The following is a 17714-nucleotide window of genomic DNA, read 5'->3' on the forward strand; positions in this document are numbered from 1 at the left end:
TTTATGAGAGACTCATCCAGGCTTTATTGTGCATTGCCTAAGAGGTTACAACATTCATTAACTGCTAATTAAATTGAGGGATAATGTTTAGATCAAAAAGTTAGCAGCCTCCCTATCCATGATTGTAACCAAAAGTCAAAGTAGACACCTACCAATTAGATATTCAATGCTAAAGAGAGCATAGTTATAACTATATAATTGGGTGTGCTTTAAATGGTATCAACACTCATGGACAGAGAAAAAAAGGAATATCCACTAAGCTATCAATTAGACTAAGGAGTGCATATATAGAAGGATATAATTATTAGATACGGAATATATGATAAGAAGCTTAGAGCCAATTATTTGGAAAAAAGTACCTGGGAACGTAATAGACATAATGGCTCAAACCTTGTGAGAAAACATGTAGAAGTATTCAATTAGAGGTTCATTCTACATATAAGAAAGTATGAGCCCAGAGCATAATAATCAGTCTAATTCCCTTCACTCCTAAGTTCCTACAAAGTAGGAGGATGAACAAAGGATAGTATAGTGAAGAGGAGGCTAGATTTAAGATAGCTTGTAGTAGTAATATGCTTATACGCACTCTGAATATACTAAAATCTAGTCACCTATAATCTAGGTTCACTGTGTATTATAACTATCCTACGCTCCTATTAGCCTCAATCACTATGCTTAGTGCACTTAAAGGGACACTATAGTCACCAGAACAACTACAGCTTATTGAATTTGTTCTGGTGAGTAGAATCATTACCTTCGGGCTTTTTGCTGTAAACACTGTCTTTTCAGAGAAAATGCTATGTTTACATTACAGACTAGTGATAACTTCACTGGCCACTCCTCAGATGGCTGTTAGAGATCCTTCCTGGGTCATGGCTGCCTAAAATGCATCCAAACATTCAGTATCTCCTCCCTCTGCATGCAGACACTGAACTTTCCTCATAGAGATTAAAGGACCACTCTAGTGCCAGGAAAGCATACTCGTTTTCCTGGCACTAGAGTGCCCTGAGGGTGCCCCCACCCTCAGGGACCCCCTCCCGCCCGGCTCTGGAAAGGGGAAAAGGGTTAAAACTTACCTTTTTCCAGCGCTGGGCGGAGAGCTCTCCTCCTCCTCTCCGCCTCCGTTCCTCCCCGTCGGCTGAATGCGCACGCGCGGCAAGAGCTGCGCGCGCGTTCAGCCGGTCGCATAGGAAAGCATTCATAATGCTTTCCTATGGACGCTTGCGTGCTCTCACTGTGATTTTCACAGTGAGAATCACGCAAGCGCCTCTAGCGGCTGTCAGTGAGACAGCCACTAGAGGAAAAAGGGGAAGGCTTAACTAATTGATAAACATAGCAGTTTCTCTGAAACTGCTATGTTTATAAAAAAATTAGTTAACCCTAGCTGGACCTGGCACCCATACCACTTCATTAAGCTGAAGTGGTCTGGGTGCCTAGAGTGGTCCTTTAATTGATTCAATTCATCTCTATGAGGATATGCTGATTGGCCAGGGCTGTGTTTAAATCATGCTGGCTCTGCCCCTGATCTGCCTCTTTGTCAGTCTCAGCCAATCCTATGGGGAAGCATTGTGATTGGATCAGGCTACCACTACTGATGATGTCAGCAGACTGCTCGTTTTTATGAGTTTAGAAGTATGCAGAGTTACAGCTTCTGGCTTGAATACAGTAAGATTTTGCTATATTTAGGGAGGCATGAGGCCCAGGGGGGCTAGATGGTGGTTTTAACACTATGGGGTCAGGAATACATGTTTGTGTTTCCGACCCTATAGTGATCCTTTAATCAATTTGTATCCCTCAATACCCTTCCATTCCCAAACTACAGGTAAATGTGAACAAACTAGTAAGTCATTGCCTAAAAATGAAGTAAAAAGGATGCCAGAAGCAATTCTGGTAAAATGCTCTAGATCAGAGATAGGCAACACTTGGCACTCCAGACATTGTGGACTACACCTCCCCTGAAGTTTCGCCTGCTTAATGGCTGTTAGAGCATTATGGGAGTTGTAGCCCACGACATTTGGAGTGCCAAAGGTTGCCTGCTCCTGCTCTAAAGATATCACCATGGAAACTGTTGGAATGTTATTGCTGATTACGCCATTTTAACTAAAGAAAAGTTCTTCATACAACACCCCTGAGTGCTTTGACACACATTACAAGTATATGTTAAGGCATTACTTTTCCTTTAAACATTTTAGCATTATTTACAGTTTCATAGGGGGTAAAATGTAACTACTCCGAGCATTTATTTCAAACTCATGACCACAATGATCTGTAGAAAGATGATCAGTGTCCCATTACCTGCTTTATTTAAAGCTTCCAGAGAATATTATACCGTAACGGTCTGTCACGTCTTCTAGAGAACATCAAAGGGAAATCAGTTGTTAACGTTGATTGTGTAGGACTTGGATTTTCTAAAAATTGTGTTGGCAGACAGCTACTGCTATAAGGCAATACAGAGCGGATGGAACAAAGTAACACATCCTGCCTTCCTCCACACTACGAGAGCCATGAAAGCCTTTATATGGAGCTCTAAGAAGTACTACGGGTCACTAGAGGCACTTCTGACGAAATAGTAGAGTAAAATGCAACTATTTCAATCAGACAGTCTCACAGAGACCATCTGATTGGAGCAGCGTACCTTTTGCTATACACGCACACTGGTCTCCCAATGCTTTAATGTGTGAAATTATTGGATCATCATAGTTGGGGTGACCATGAAAAGAGCAGCACAGCGTGGGAGTAAAGCTATAGAACAGATCATTATAACCCTGGGGGTGGGGGGCAGTCACCACGTTTCCATTCCTAAAGCTGTAGTGGTCCTTTAATGCAGGGGCACATTTCACTGGTTGCCATGCAAAGTATACCTGCATAATATTGTAATAACTTCACCTGTCTCAGAATTCATGGGGAGTTTTAACGTTTGTAGAAAAGATAACTACAATGCACTGCAGTGGTTATGGTGCTTATAGTATCCCTTTAAATATAGAATCCATCCAAGTTAGAGTTCAATGAAGACACAAAACATTTACCAATGTAGAAAATTGTGTTTTTTTTTATTATTAAGAAAAATTAGTCACATAAAAGTCATTACAGCTCAGGCCGAAGTATTACTGTAAATGCACTGAGGTGTGTGTGTGGGCAGTATTTAATGGGAAGGACAAGGGAAACATTTCCTACTAAACTATTAAAGAGAATAGATACAAAGCTATGTTAAGGACAGGTGTTACAAGCATAAAATGTTCTTTACATGGAGCTACGAGAAGGCTAGAAAATACGAGGCTTTCGGCTTTATCGTATCCTTTACTGATCAGCTTCACTATGTAGCCAAATGTAACAGTTCGGCAACGCCACTTAAATATCTAATACATTGTTACTTTCCCAATACAGTTAAATATTTGTATCTCGTTTTGATGCAGAACGTAGAATTCAGTGAAAATATACAAAAAACACCTCTTTCATTCTGATTACCAATGCAATGAGAATGTGTGTGTTTGGGGGGGGGGGGGGGGGGGCAGAGGGGGCAAAGCATCATGGTAGTTTGAGTTTCACAAAAGATTATTAGCTGCTTTAAAGCTATTACTTTATTGTGGAATGCTTCACAACCATTTCAGAGATATATTTCAGAATACTCATTTAATGGGGTCAATTAGGAGGAATGTTGAAAAGCAGGTTTATACTCCGCAGTAGACTTTTGCTTGCGTTGAGATATGTAAAGAACATTAGATGTACAATGTAATTCATGATGAGATCTAAAGTTACCTTTTTATTTAATTTTTTTCTGGGAAAGAAAAAAGAGCAAATGGCACTTTTCATATTATAGATATGTTAAAACTTTACAAGCAAACCGTTTTGTTATATAGATTTTTTATTCCATAGCGCTTGGAATTCTGGGTAAAGAGTTTAAGATGACCAAACGGATGCATCAGATTGTTCGTGGTGACCTTTGTGTTTAAGGGTTATTTATTAAATACTAAAAACCAAATTGGAACATATAGGTAAAACTAGTTGAAGAGGGAATGTCTCCAACCCAGCTACAGTTATCATGCGATTACTTTAGCCTGAATGTTGTAATTCATTTTCTAGTTCATCACAATTCCTAATCATTGAAGAATTGTTTGAATGCTTTTCTTTGCTCATCAGTGTGTGATTTGGTGACTTTAACAAGCAAACATTTTATTCTCTAAATGGTTAACTGCCAACAAAATAGTTTTAAATAAAAAAAATAAATCCAATCTGGCAATTCGTTTGTCATTCAGAAATCTACTTTTCAAACATTTAAATACTAACACTGCAAAATAAATTCCCTATTTTTATTAATATCTAGGTAGGATACAAAAAAAACTAACAGAAAGTCTGATGTGGCACACTATTATTTGCAACAGGTGATGTATCAAATGGTGCAAAAACACATGTTATAGAGATATTACTAGTTATTTCTACAGGGCGAGATCTATGAAAAATACTAAAAAAATGTAAGGTCACCTTTCAGTAGAATGCAGTAGGCTCATGCATTTAGTATAAATGTAATATTGTAAGCCACAATTTAGTTTCACATGTTGTGTAGTAACACAATAAATGGACATATTTATGGTGGCAAACGTGATCTAGGTCTGTGGTGGCCAGCAGCTGTTGGGGACCTTTACGTCACAGGAAGCCTTAATTCCAAGAGCAGGCGTAGCAAAGGGTTAACAGTCATTGAATGAAGTTAAGAAGTAAAACTCGGCATGGCCACACAAGGAGGGAAAAGACACTACCCACTACCTCAATATCACAACGCCAGGCAGGCAATAACATTCAATGCATATATTGTGCTACTGAATGTAATAGCAAATGTATCACTCCAATTCTGTTTTGACCTAGAATTGTCTTCTCAGCCACTATATTGTGCCATGTATGTTTAAATAATGCCCCTGGGTCAGTCTCTAGGGCAAAGTGTTCACAAATCAATTTAATTATTTTGAGGGCAAAAGATATAAGCTGTGAAATGCTGTACTAAGTGATGTTTGATCTATACATTTGCTAGCACAATGCAGAAATAAAATGCATCATCTTTCAAGAACGACCATGTCTGTTTTGCATGACAGATAAACTTTAAAGAATTCATTTTCAAAGAAGTTACCCCTCCCTACATATTTACTGATGTTGGAGTGATTGTCCATCATCAAAAAGTCATGTGACTTCTAAAAACGCTCCATTCGATCCACATTGCCTGTACAGAAATCCAGTGTGTTTAACAGTCAGAATAGGTTAGAACTAATTGAGTGGTATATGGCCATGTGCCCCATTAGTCATGGGCTGAATGACACAAAATCTGGGATATTTCTATGCAAAGGTCTGGCGACTGAAGAGGTCCAACGTGACGGCGCTGAGGAAAGCCGGAATACTGTTCTGGTGGTGAAGGTGGAGATCAATAAAGTCACGCAGGGTCAAAGAGAAGTCTGTTTCTAGTAATTGCAGTTTCCCTCCTGAGGTGGCCGCCTGTTAAGAAAAAATAAACATTAAAAGGATTTTTGATCAGCACGATAAATTGAGTTCTCAGATTGGAAGTCATTCAGTGGTTGTCAGTTGCTCGGCCTGATAATGGGATCCACAAAACACTTTGTAAACAGTTACTTCCTTAGCACATATCCTACACATATATAATAAGATCCCAGTTAGACCTTTGGCCGTGTAATAATGAAATGTTACACAAACCTTTCTGAGAATTTGAATATGACAATCTAGATTTTCTTACTCATATGATGTTTCAGTTTCCTTAGTGGTTTTGTATGTACAGACAGGATTTGGTTACAGAATTATAGAATATAGAATTCTCAGAGTTTATCACACCGTACACCTAACATCGGTAAGGCAGGATAAGCCGAATGTACGTGAAAGAATTAACAGTTTGATTCCACCTTATTCAGTAAGTAATTTCCTACAGGCGCTTGTCTATTATCATCCGACCGGGAAGTGGGAGAGCTAATGCGCATGAGCTGCGTCAGGCCTTCCCCTATGGAAAGCATTGCTGCAATATTTTCCCATGAGGTTTTAATTGATGCTGGATGTCCTCAAGCAGAGCGTGAGGACCTCCAGCGTCAGTTAGGAGACCAAAAACCCTTAACAAACAGAAAGTGCCTCTAGCGGCTGTCTGAATGATCGTATTAGTCCTGCAATGTAATCATTGCAGTTTCTCAAAAAATGCAATACTTACCATTGCAGGGTTAAGGGGACAGGGACACTGCACCCAGACCACTTCAGCTGAAGTGGTTTGGGTGCCTAAAGTGTCCCTTTATTAGAAATTGCCTGGCACTATAGATTTCCCCTCTGTCAAGGACCCCTCCCGGGGCGCTAAAGGGGTTAATAACATTGGACATCGGCGCAGGCGAGCCGTGCTCGCATTAGATTTTCCCCATAGGAAAGCATTATTCAATGCTTTCCTATGGGGATTCCGGTGATTCTGGAGGTCCTCATGCATAGCGTGAGGACGTCCAGTGTCGTTTAGACGACCAAATGTTGTCTAAGAAGCTGGAAGTCCCTCTAGAGCAGGGGTGGGGAACCTTCGGCCCTCCAGATGTGTTGGACTACATCTCCCATAATGGTCTTACAGCCATAATGCTCGCAAAGCATCAAGGTAGATGTAGTCCAAAACATCTGAAAGGCCAAAGGTTCCCCACCCCTGCTCTAGAGGCTGTCTGGTAGACAACCACTAGAGGAGGAGTTAACCCTATCAGGTAATTATTGCAGCTTATAAAAAACGCAATAATTACCACTCTAGAGTTAAGGGTGATGGGAGTTTGCACCCAGACCACGTCAATGAGCTGAAGTGGTCTGGGTGCCTAAAGTGTCCCTTTAACCCCTTAAGGAATAAACTTCTGGAATAAAAGGGAATAATGACATGTCACACATGTCATGTGTCCTTAAGGGGTTAAGATGCCTATGGGTGCAATGATTTATCCTATTGCGTTTAATTGGGATTTCTGTAAACATCTTGACTTCTGAGGCTTAGTTTAGAAACATAGAAACATAGAATGTGACGGCAGATAAGAACCATTCGGCCCATCTAGTCTGCCCAGTTTTCTAAATACTTTCATTAGTCCCTGGCCTTATCTTATAGTTAGGATAGCCTTATGCCTATCCCACGCATGCTTAAACTCCTTTACTGTGTTAACCTCTACCACTTCAGCTGGAAGGCTATTCCATGCATCCACTACCCTCTCAGTAAAGTAATACTTCCTGATATTATTTTTAAACCTTTGTCCCTCTAATTTAAGACTATGTCCTCTTGTTGTGGTAGTTTTTCTTCTTTTAAATATAGTCTCCTCCTTTACTGTGTTGATTCCCTTTATGTATTTAAATGTTTCTATCATATCCCCCCTGTCTCGTCTTTCCTCCATGCTATACATGTTAAGATCCTTTAACCTTTCTTGGTAAGTTTTATCCTGCAATCCATGAACCAGTTTAGTAGCCCTTCTTTGAACTCTCTCTAAGGTATCAATATCCTTCTGAAGATAGGGTCTCCAGTACTGTGTACAGTACTCCAAGTGAGGTCTCACCAGTGTTCTGTACAATGGCATGAGCACTTCCCTCTTTCTACTGCTAATACCTCTCCCTATACAACCAAGCATTCTGCTAGCATTTCCTGCTGCTCTATTACATTGTCTGCCTACCTTTAAGTCATCAGAAATAATCACCCCTAAATCCCTTTCCTCAGATGTTGAGGTTAGGACTCTATCAAATATTCTGTACTCTGCCCTTGGGTTTTTACGTCCAAGATGCATTATCTTGCACTTATCCACATTAAATGTCAGTTGCCACAACTCTGACCATTTTTCTAGTCTACCTAAATCATTTTCCATTTGGCTTATCCCTCCTGGAACATCAACCCTGTTACATATCTTAGTATCATCCGCAAAAAGACACACCTTACCATCAAGACCTTCTGCAATATCACTAATAAAAATATTAAAGAGAATGGGTCCAAGTACAGATCCCTGAGGTACCCCACTGGTGACAAGCCCAAGCTTTGAATATACTCCATTGACTACAACCCTCTGTTTCCTGTCACTCAGCCACTGCCTTACCCATTCAACAATATTGGAATCCAAACTCAAAGATTGTAGTTTGTTGATAAGCCTTCTATGTGCAACAGTGTCAAAAGCCTTACTGAAATCGAGGTAAGCAATGTCTACTGCACCACCCTGATCTATAATTTTAGTTACCCAATCAAAAAAATCAATAAGATTAGTTTGGCATGATCTCCCTGAAGTAAACCCATGTTGTCTCTGATCTTGAAATCCGTGTGTTTTTAGATGTTCAACAATCCTATCCTTTAACATGGTTTCCATCACTTTCCCCACTACTGAAGTTAGGCTTACTGGCCTATAGTTGCCCGACTCCTCCCTATTACCTTTCTTGTGAATGGGCACAACATTCGCTAACTTCCAATCTTCTGGGACTACTCCTGTTATCAATGATTGGTTAAATAAATCTGTTAATGGTTTTGCTAGTACACCACTAAGCTCTTTTAATAGCTTTGGGTGTATTCCATCAGGTCCCATTGACTTATTTGTCTTTACTTTTGACAGTTGAAATAGAACCTCTTCCTCTGTAAACTCACGTGTAATAAATGACTCATTTATCCTTTTTCTTAACTGAGGTCCCTTTCCTTCATTTTCATCTGTAAATACCGAACAAAAATATTCATTGAGGCAGTCAGCTAGACCTTTATCCTCATCTACATACCTTCCTTCTTTTGTTTTTAATCTAACTAATCCTTGTTTTACTTTTCTTTTCTCATTTATGTATCTAAAAAAGGTTTTGTCCCCCTTTTTTACTGACTGTGCTATTTTCTCTTCTGTGTGTGATTTGGAAGCTCTTATAACTTGCTTAGCCTCTTTCTGCCTAATCTTATAGGTCATTCTGTCTTCCTCACTCTGGTTTTTTTTATAATTACTAAATGCTAACTTTTTGTTTTTTACTATCTTGGCTACATCTGTGGAGTACCACAGTGGTTTCTTGAATTTTTTGCTTTTACTGACAAGCCTAATGCAATTTTCTGTTGCCTTCAGTAGTGCAACTTTTAAATAATCCCATTTCTTTTGGACTCCATTTAAATTGCTCCAGTCTGATAATGACTCCTTTACACATATTCTAATTTTGGAAAAGTCTGTTTTTCTAAAGTCTAAAACTTTTGTTTTTGTGTGGTGTGACTCAGTCACTGTTCTTATATTAAACCACACTGACTGATGATCACTGGATCCTAAACTTTCACCTACAGTAATATCTGATACCAAATCTCCATTTGTTAACACTAAATCTAGTATGGCCTCTTTACGAGTTGGCTCCTCAACGACTTGTTTTAGAGACAATCCCAGTAGGGAGTTTAGAATATGTGTGCTCCTGGCACAAGTAGCTATTTTTGTTTTCCAATTTATATCAGGAAGATTAAAGTCACCCATGATGATAACTTCCCCCTTCATTGTCATTTTAGCTATTTCTTCAACTAGTAGATTATCTAACTCTTCAATTTGTCCTGGGGGCCTATAAATCACACCTACACGAGTTACTGTGTGATTACCAAATTCTAACGTAACCCAAACTGACTCTATGTTCGCCTCACTAACCTTTATTAGACTAGATTTTATGCTATTCTTTACATACAGGGCCACCCCTCCCCCTTTCTTGCCTTCCCTGTCTTTTCTATATAAAGAGTACCCTGGTATTGCTATGTCCCAGTCATTTTTCTCATTATACCATGTCTCAGTAACAGCGACTAAATCTACACTATCAGTTGCCATTATTGCCACAAGTTCATGGATCTTATTCCCTAAACTGCGAGCATTTGTAGACATGACTCTAAGCTTATCATTTTTTAACACACTTGCTACAGGCACCTTCTGTCCTTGTTTTGGGGGACAATTGGATTGATGTTTTATCACCCTTTTGCCCCCCCCTCCTAGTTTAAATACATCCTAGCAAAACCTCTGAACTGCTCACTGAGAACATTTGTTCCCTTTTGAGAAAGATGCAAACCATCTTTTTTGTACAGTTTATTTCCATTCCAAACAGAGCTACCATGAGCAATAAAGCCAAATCCTTGCTCCCGACACCATTCACCAAGCCACAAGTTAAAGTCCCTAATACGCATCCGCCTGTCATTCTGAGTGTTATGCACAGGCAGAACTTCAGAGAATGACAATGTGGAAGCAACCTGCCGTATATCATTGGCAAAAACACTAAAAACTTCCTTAACCTCTGAAACCTCATTGCAAGCCAAGTCATTTGTCCCTAAATGGACAAGTACATCCAATTCCCCTTCCTGCTTTGCTTGCTTAACAATATTACCGATACGTCTCCTGTCTCTGTGAGCAGTAGCTCCGGGAGCAGTAGTTTGAGACCTGTGACGCACATCATAGATTTTCAAAGTCTGTCTGAAGGCCTGCCAATAAAGCGTACATTTTCACAACTGCATGTGGACAAATTGGTGCTTCATTTACTCTAAAACAACTCTAAACTTTCTTTCATCATTACGAGAAACTATATTTAATTATATATAATGCGTATGCCGGGTAAGATACCCCAGCCATACTAATTTAGCTCCATTGATATTTTCCTCAAGGCCAGATTGATCAGCTAATAAAAGGTTACCATAGCAGCAGTAAAAAAAAAAAAAAAAATAATAGGTGCTGGTGCTATTTTAATGTGCTCAGCATTATTAAATAATGAGTAAAGAGAACAGAACTGCTTTAAAATGCCCGGTTAATGTGTCTTCAATGTATAAACATGTTGGCTTCCATATCATATGGTTTATGTAATTAAAGAAACTTGGACTCTCATATCTTTTTGCGATGTTTAATAGCCTCCTCCGAAACATCAGACCTACAATTGGCTAATATTACACTCAATCCAAAACAGGGCCAACCTGGATCCATGACAGTTTTGCCTGGTTTTCCCGCTAAATGTAGATATTAAAACCCTGTCTAGGTTTATAGCAAACAGACTTAATCCATACCTAGGGGGTGGAATACAAGGACCAGGTGGGTCTCATATCAAACTGACAAACCATTGGTAACCCTGATTCCTGTTTGACTTGATTCAGCATGCCAGACATAGTCCCAGAAAACAAATTAGCTTCTAAGATGGCCTTAGTGGTATGGAGGACAATGAGAGAGAAGTGAGTAGATAGCCAGGCCACTCTGTTGGACATGGTCTGCAAGAAAGCGATGGAAAGGGATAAGATGAAGGCCTAATTGCGTAGTACACCATAAGTGTTTCACAAAATTGTCAATCTGTTGTGGTTGTAGTTGGCACATTACCTTTTATCAAATACACTATTTTTTTTTTATTGTTGGTATTTGCTTTTTCAAAAAATCGGCCCTAATTATTGCAGACATGTTCTCTTTTAAAATAACCCTTTCTGTGTTTCTTCTGTTCAGTTCAATACTATCTTCCCTTTCTCTATAAATATGATTATATCCACTTCCTCCTCCTTTCTGTTGATTTAACCCCTAATCATTGCCTTTACACAATCAATTAGGCATAGTGGTTCACCTTAAGCTTGGTATATTGATAAATTCCAATTTATCAAGAACTACCATTGAAGGAACACTCCAAGCACCATAACCTGATGTTGTGGTTATGGTGCAATGAGTACTCTGGTGCCTTCTCAAGGCAAGCAGGTAAACAGTTTCTAAACAGTTTGACAACTAACCTGGGGTCACCGGGCGCCAGTAACAAAGTCGGAAGCTGTCGCATTAAGCTATGCCTGTGAGTGCAGGACTTAACTCATAACAATTTGATTATTTACCCAGGGAAGGCACCAGAGAGTTCATAGCAGCATTACCAATACAGTGGGCTATAGTGATTATGGTACTTGGAGTGTTTGTTAATTCCCATCCCATGTTCCTGCTGGGCTGCATAAACTCACTACAAAATGATCTCCTTCCCTTTCCTGTTTAAAGTTTAGCCCTTTGTTTGAGGCACAAATTACATATTTAACACTGAATACAGCTCTAAGGTTTGTTTGTTTTTTCCACCGGTACTTGTTGGTAATGTCAAAACATATTATTCTGTTTTGTTTGATATACGTAAATCTGTATTAAAGAAAATAATTTTCACAAAAAGAAGCACGTCCTCTATAGTTATTTTTTTTTCTTCCTCTTACACAAAAACATAATTAAAGTACAATTTGTGTTTGTATGATGGATGACTTCCGACTCTGCAACGAGAATAGTAATCAGATAGCGGCTTTATTTGTGTTATCAAGTTATCCACAGTTTGAATTAGCAACTTTTGACTGCGTGCGTAAAACTAAATACGGCTCATAAACAAATATTTACAAACCGACTGGAGCAATGCATCGATGAATAAATAAAATAAATGCCATAGTAAGATTTCGCTAGAAATAAATATAAGAAAAGAAAAAAAAAAATATATATTCAATATTCTAATGGTCTGCTGGCAAAAGATTATGATGTGAAATTAAGAGTATGAAAATAATATTTGAATTAAAGAAGAAATTTTACTAGTGAGATTTGTGCAAGATATATATATATATATACAAAATAGAAAAGCTTGGCACTCTCCTTACTTAAAAGTTTGAAAAATATATAATCTTGCCTAGGTGCTACCCGCGTTCAGAAAAACATTAGTACATCAAGATCTTGAAAAAGACCCTTAGGGGTCGAAAATGTCGATTTTGTTCACAGATGTACTAATGTTTTTTTTCACCCAATAAACCAGTTTTTCACTTCATTGAAGACCTGTGAGTGCACCCCTTACTTTATATTTTATATATACACACACATACACACATATATATATATATATATATATATATATATATATAGCTATATACTCCTTAGCATTTCGTAATTTACATGCCCTGTGTAGCTGTTTCGCCAGGACATGTAAATTAAATTAACTCCTGCAATACCATTCATACTCTTTAAAGAACGTGCCCAGAGCATCACCAGCCAGCACATATGGCTTGACTATGGACTAAGGTAAGTGTGTTTTTACTTACCGTTGCTGCATTATACACTCCAGTAAAAGCATTCACTAGTATATGGGAACAATAACCTTCTACTTCTGCTTTAAAAGGACACACCGGGTTGATGAATCCAAAGAAAGGTGGCACAATATTAAAGGACCACTCTAGGCACCCAGACCACTTCAGCTTAATGAAGTGGTCTGGGTGCCAGGTCCTACTGGGTGCCAGGACCTTTTTGCTGTAAACATAGCAGTTTCAGAGAAACTGCTCTGTTTACCTATGTGTTAATCCAGCCTCTATTGGCTGTCTCATTGAGCGTCCCTAGGGAAGCATTGAGAATGCTTTCCTATGGACTGGCTGAATGCGCGTGCGGCTCTTGCCGCGCATGCGCATTAAGCCGATGTCAGCGAAAAGGAGGAGGAGAGTTCCCCGTGCCGAGGGAGCCCGGCGGGGGGAAAAAAAAGGTAAGATTTAACCCCTTCAACCCCCTAGAGCCCGGCGGGAGAGGGGCCCAGAGGGTGGGGGGAACTAGAGACCCTATAGTGCCAGGAAAACGAGTATGATTTCCTGGCACTATAGTGGTCCTTTAACAACCAGTTTGCCATGTTTACATAGCTTTATCTTAATGCAAAGTTTGTATCTGCTATTTTGCAAGTAGTCTGATTATTATTGAACGTCAACAAGTCGGTTTTATTTCACATTGTGGCTTCACGAACCTCTTATTTATTTCCCTCTAATTCTTTAATATCTCTGGAGCATACTGAAAATAAAATACAATTTCAATTATCTTTTTTTTTTTTTTTTTCCTGATGAATTAGGTCACTGCATTCATAGAGTGTGGCAGAATATTGCCGATCTCCACTCGAAGTGTAAAAACAAAACAAGCTGTAGGATTAGAACAATAGCAGAGCCTTATTTAACTGATGTAGTACATTTAGCTTTAATTAAAAGTTTCTTGATGAGCTGAAAGTTTATTGAAAGGACTTGAAATGAGAGCATCACACATTCAATCTAACTAATCTCAGAGCTACTACAGATTGCATCTCGCTATTCATCGTTATCCTTCGAATGAAAACACAAAGAAAATCATTTTCCGGTTTCATTTTTTGCAAGGTCATAGATGAACTCGACAAGACAATATAGAAAACATCTTACAGCAAGCACAAAAGACGTTGGAATACGAAAGCAATGCAGTATAGAAAGGAATAAAAACAATATTTCTTAAAGAATCAGCATTTTATCTAGATCACAGTACAGACCCATTATCGGTCCATTCACAAAACTAATATCGAAGAAAATGACATACAACGGATTTTTATTGTACAGCGACAAAAAGGGAACGCTAAAAATCGAATAGATGGCCCAGCCTAAAAATTGCATCTATAAGACTAGCTATGTGTCCCCCCCCAAAAAACAAGAAAATACAAACGATAGATTAAGTCAGTTTAGTGACATTGCAAACATAAAATTAATCTAAAAAATATATCCAAATTTGGACTGCTGTATGTATTTATGTATGTGCATATTCTTGCTTGGAATGTATTGTCTGAGTACAGGGAGTGTATGCAGCTGTGTAAATGTATACAGGAATAAGTATAATGTTGGAAGTGGTTATGGTACAAGAGGGTAAAGTTCTATAAAGGTTAAAGGGAAACTATAGTTTGATTTCCTGACACTATAGCTGCCCCCTCCCTCTAATGTCCAGAATGTGCGGTATGCACTCTCAAATAAAGGTAAGTAACTCATTTGAGATATTTTTTTCATTAAGAAATTAGTTGTCATAACTCTAGAATATATATTAGAGACAAAGGACTTGTTTCAAAATAATTGTACTAACACAGTTAGTTAAACTAAGGATTGTGGGAAAAAATTATTGTTTAGGGTACAGGCATGAAGGATTATTTGCAAAGTACTTGGCCTCTAATGATTGATTGATAGAACTGCAATCGCTATTATACAGTGTGCATCACTCAATGCTGTCCCTGCTGCTTCGCAAGGCATTCATTGTTAGTGGGCAGATGGGAAGTGATACCTTCTACCTCCTGTCCAGCCTCATACGCAGACTCTGGAGGAGCTAGGACCACACTGAGTGTTACACCCTCTATAAATGTTCCTTTTAAGACAGACCTACTCTGTCTAATGGAAACCCCGGCTCTGGCTATGCATCATCCTATCTATTAATCCACCAACCTATCCATTCACCTATCTCCCATTCAGTTAACAAAGAAGGACATTTTAACTTTAGGGGTGTGAGTGGATGTGTGACCAGGGACGGGGCAGTTCTGAGAAATTTTAGGCGACTTACTTACAATTTATGCAACTAAAATGTAATTTAGAAGAAGAACAATTCATCTTATTTACACAGACTGATTTATAAACACATTTATTAAATTTTAAGGAGACATTACTGGGAGTATTATTACTGTGGAGCTCTGTTATACACTCAGACACACCAACAATATGGGGCTTCTAGAAAAGACATTAGGATAAAAAAAAAAAAAGAGGGACGATGGGATTTAAGCCCAAATTAGGGACTCCCCCCTCGTACATATGAACACTTGTGAGGTATGCGCTAGCACAGACCTCTGTAACCGGTACCTTAATAATAATAGAAAAGAGGGACATTAGGACAGCAGAGGGGCACCTGGGAGGTATGCATCTGAGAACCACAGATTTAGCTCAGTGGAGCACACACTAAAAGATTAATAGCAAACCTAACTGAATATGGTTTTGTATTTCATAACTTGACAATATAAGAATATGTCTCTCACTGTCCACTTACATCCATAAACCTATTTTCTCCTCAATCTCTGTAGATTCTCAATACAAGAAATTTCAAGCGGATGTACAAACCACCCGCAGAGAGCTATATAACCTTAGATATATAAACAATTACTGAATTATTTATGGGCAGTTATTGCTTAAGTCTCTTTCCAAAGCTTTACACATTTGTAATCACTCCAGAACCTAAAAAAAAACTGAGCATTTAATCAGTGGGAAGGAACACGCATAGATTTTTACATAAAAATCTACAACAAGAGCACTTATTCAGTAAGCGCTTTTATTGCCTACCAACTAAATTAAGCCATTGTTGATAAAGTGAGATTGAAGGAAATGGAGAGGAATGCTACTTAGAGGAGTTGCTTTGGGAAACAGGGTAAAAAAACGTGAATATCTATCGAGAATTAGAAAAAAAGGGACTTTTACACATATGCGGCACAAATCACAGGGTATGGCATATTTAAAGAGGCACTTCATGCACCATAACCACTACCACTCAGTGTAGTGATTATGGTGCAAACAACCTAAGAGTGCCGTCTAATGTTTCAATGAGGCTTCACCCAGAGACCATCCCCCCAGCTGCATTAATAATGGATTTAGCACATTAAAAATATAAATTTCGTCCATGCAGGGCGACTTTTAAAGCCTACGAGTGCTGGGTGATTTGTTCTTGTAATGGTGCTGTGATTTGCTGTATTTTTAAGACTGTGGTCAGTGTAAGTGAAGAATCTTACGGATTTGTAAAAAAAAAACCATTTTTTAAAGCTATAGATCCTTCCAGATCTTAGGAATATTTGCCGATGTTCCTGCCAGTCTGTCCTGAAAATCATATATCACAGTTCTCTGCTTAGCTGCCAGTCAACCAACAACAACTTAAAGGATCACTATAAGGTCAGGAACACAAATATGTATTCCTGACCCTATAGTGTTAAACCCACCATACACTATACCCACTATAAAAGTTTAAAACTCACCTTATTTCCAGCTCCACGAGGGTCTGCCTGCGCTGACTCCGTCCCTTTGTGACATCAAAATGGGCGATTTTTTGCCAATCCAATGCTTTCCCATATGGTAAATTTAGTTGTAGTTAAATCAATGCATCTCTATGAGGAAAATTCAGCATCTCCATGCAGAACTTGGGGACGCTGAATGTCAGGGCTGCTTACTGTGCAGCCCAGAGTCAGGAAGCCCCTCCAGTGGCCATCTAAGGAGTGGCCACTTGAAAAGGCAGTGTTTACATGAAAATGCCTGAAGGGAACCATTATACTCACCAGAACAATTACATTAAGCTGTAGTTGTTCTGGTGACTATAGTGTCCCTTTAAGACATGGTTCATCTGTTTGGAAGTAAAAAAAAATAAAAAAAAAAATATATATATATATATATATTCTTTATAAGACTGTAGTATGGAGCTGGTATTCAGTTACCATATGCAATCCACCATCATTTTGACACTATAAGGGTCATTGTCAAACAAAAGGCAAGACAGCCTTAACAAAGGCCGTCACATAGCGGAAACGTTTCTTGCTCATTCATGGTAATTTTATAAAAGAAACAACTCCATACTCTTCTGAGATGCATATGCACCACAGAAGAAAAGAAAGTAAAAAACAAAAAAAAACAAAAAAAAAACATCTCCACACTATGGTAGTGTATGTAGTGTTTTTGTTATATATATTAATATTGAGGACCGAGATTGTTGCATCACAATCTGCACCCATCTTTGACAGAAGGTGTGCACTAACCTTCATATTGGGGGTCAATTTTATTTTTGAAGCTGGAGACCAGGATTGGGGCTATTTGTTTTAATTCATTTGCAAGAACTCATCTACTCTGAGCTCAGGTGAGTTATTATGCCACGACCTTGCAATAAAGTTGTCCTGGTATCAGGAGTGCCTTTTGTTTGAGCTATCCCTTATATATATATAAAACCTACATGTAAAACTACATTACCAAACACAAC

General features: G+C 38.7%; 1 protein-coding gene across 1 annotated transcript in view; it reads right to left on the reverse strand.

Annotated features, from left to right (window-relative positions):
* Nucleotides 1-4486: 4486 nt before the first annotated feature.
* Nucleotides 4487-17714, reverse strand: part of MAD1L1 (mitotic arrest deficient 1 like 1) — a 784552-nt gene continuing 771324 nt past the window's right edge. Inside the window, exon 18 of the mRNA XM_063430429.1 lies at nucleotides 4487-5475. Within this exon, the coding sequence (XP_063286499.1) occupies nucleotides 5320-5475 (156 nt within the window). The 3' untranslated portion in view covers nucleotides 4487-5319. The remainder of the gene's footprint in view (nucleotides 5476-17714) is intronic.

This window comes from Pelobates fuscus, chromosome 8 (assembly GCF_036172605.1).
Source record: "Pelobates fuscus isolate aPelFus1 chromosome 8, aPelFus1.pri, whole genome shotgun sequence".
In the NCBI taxonomy this organism is placed as follows: Eukaryota; Metazoa; Chordata; class Amphibia; order Anura; family Pelobatidae; genus Pelobates; species Pelobates fuscus.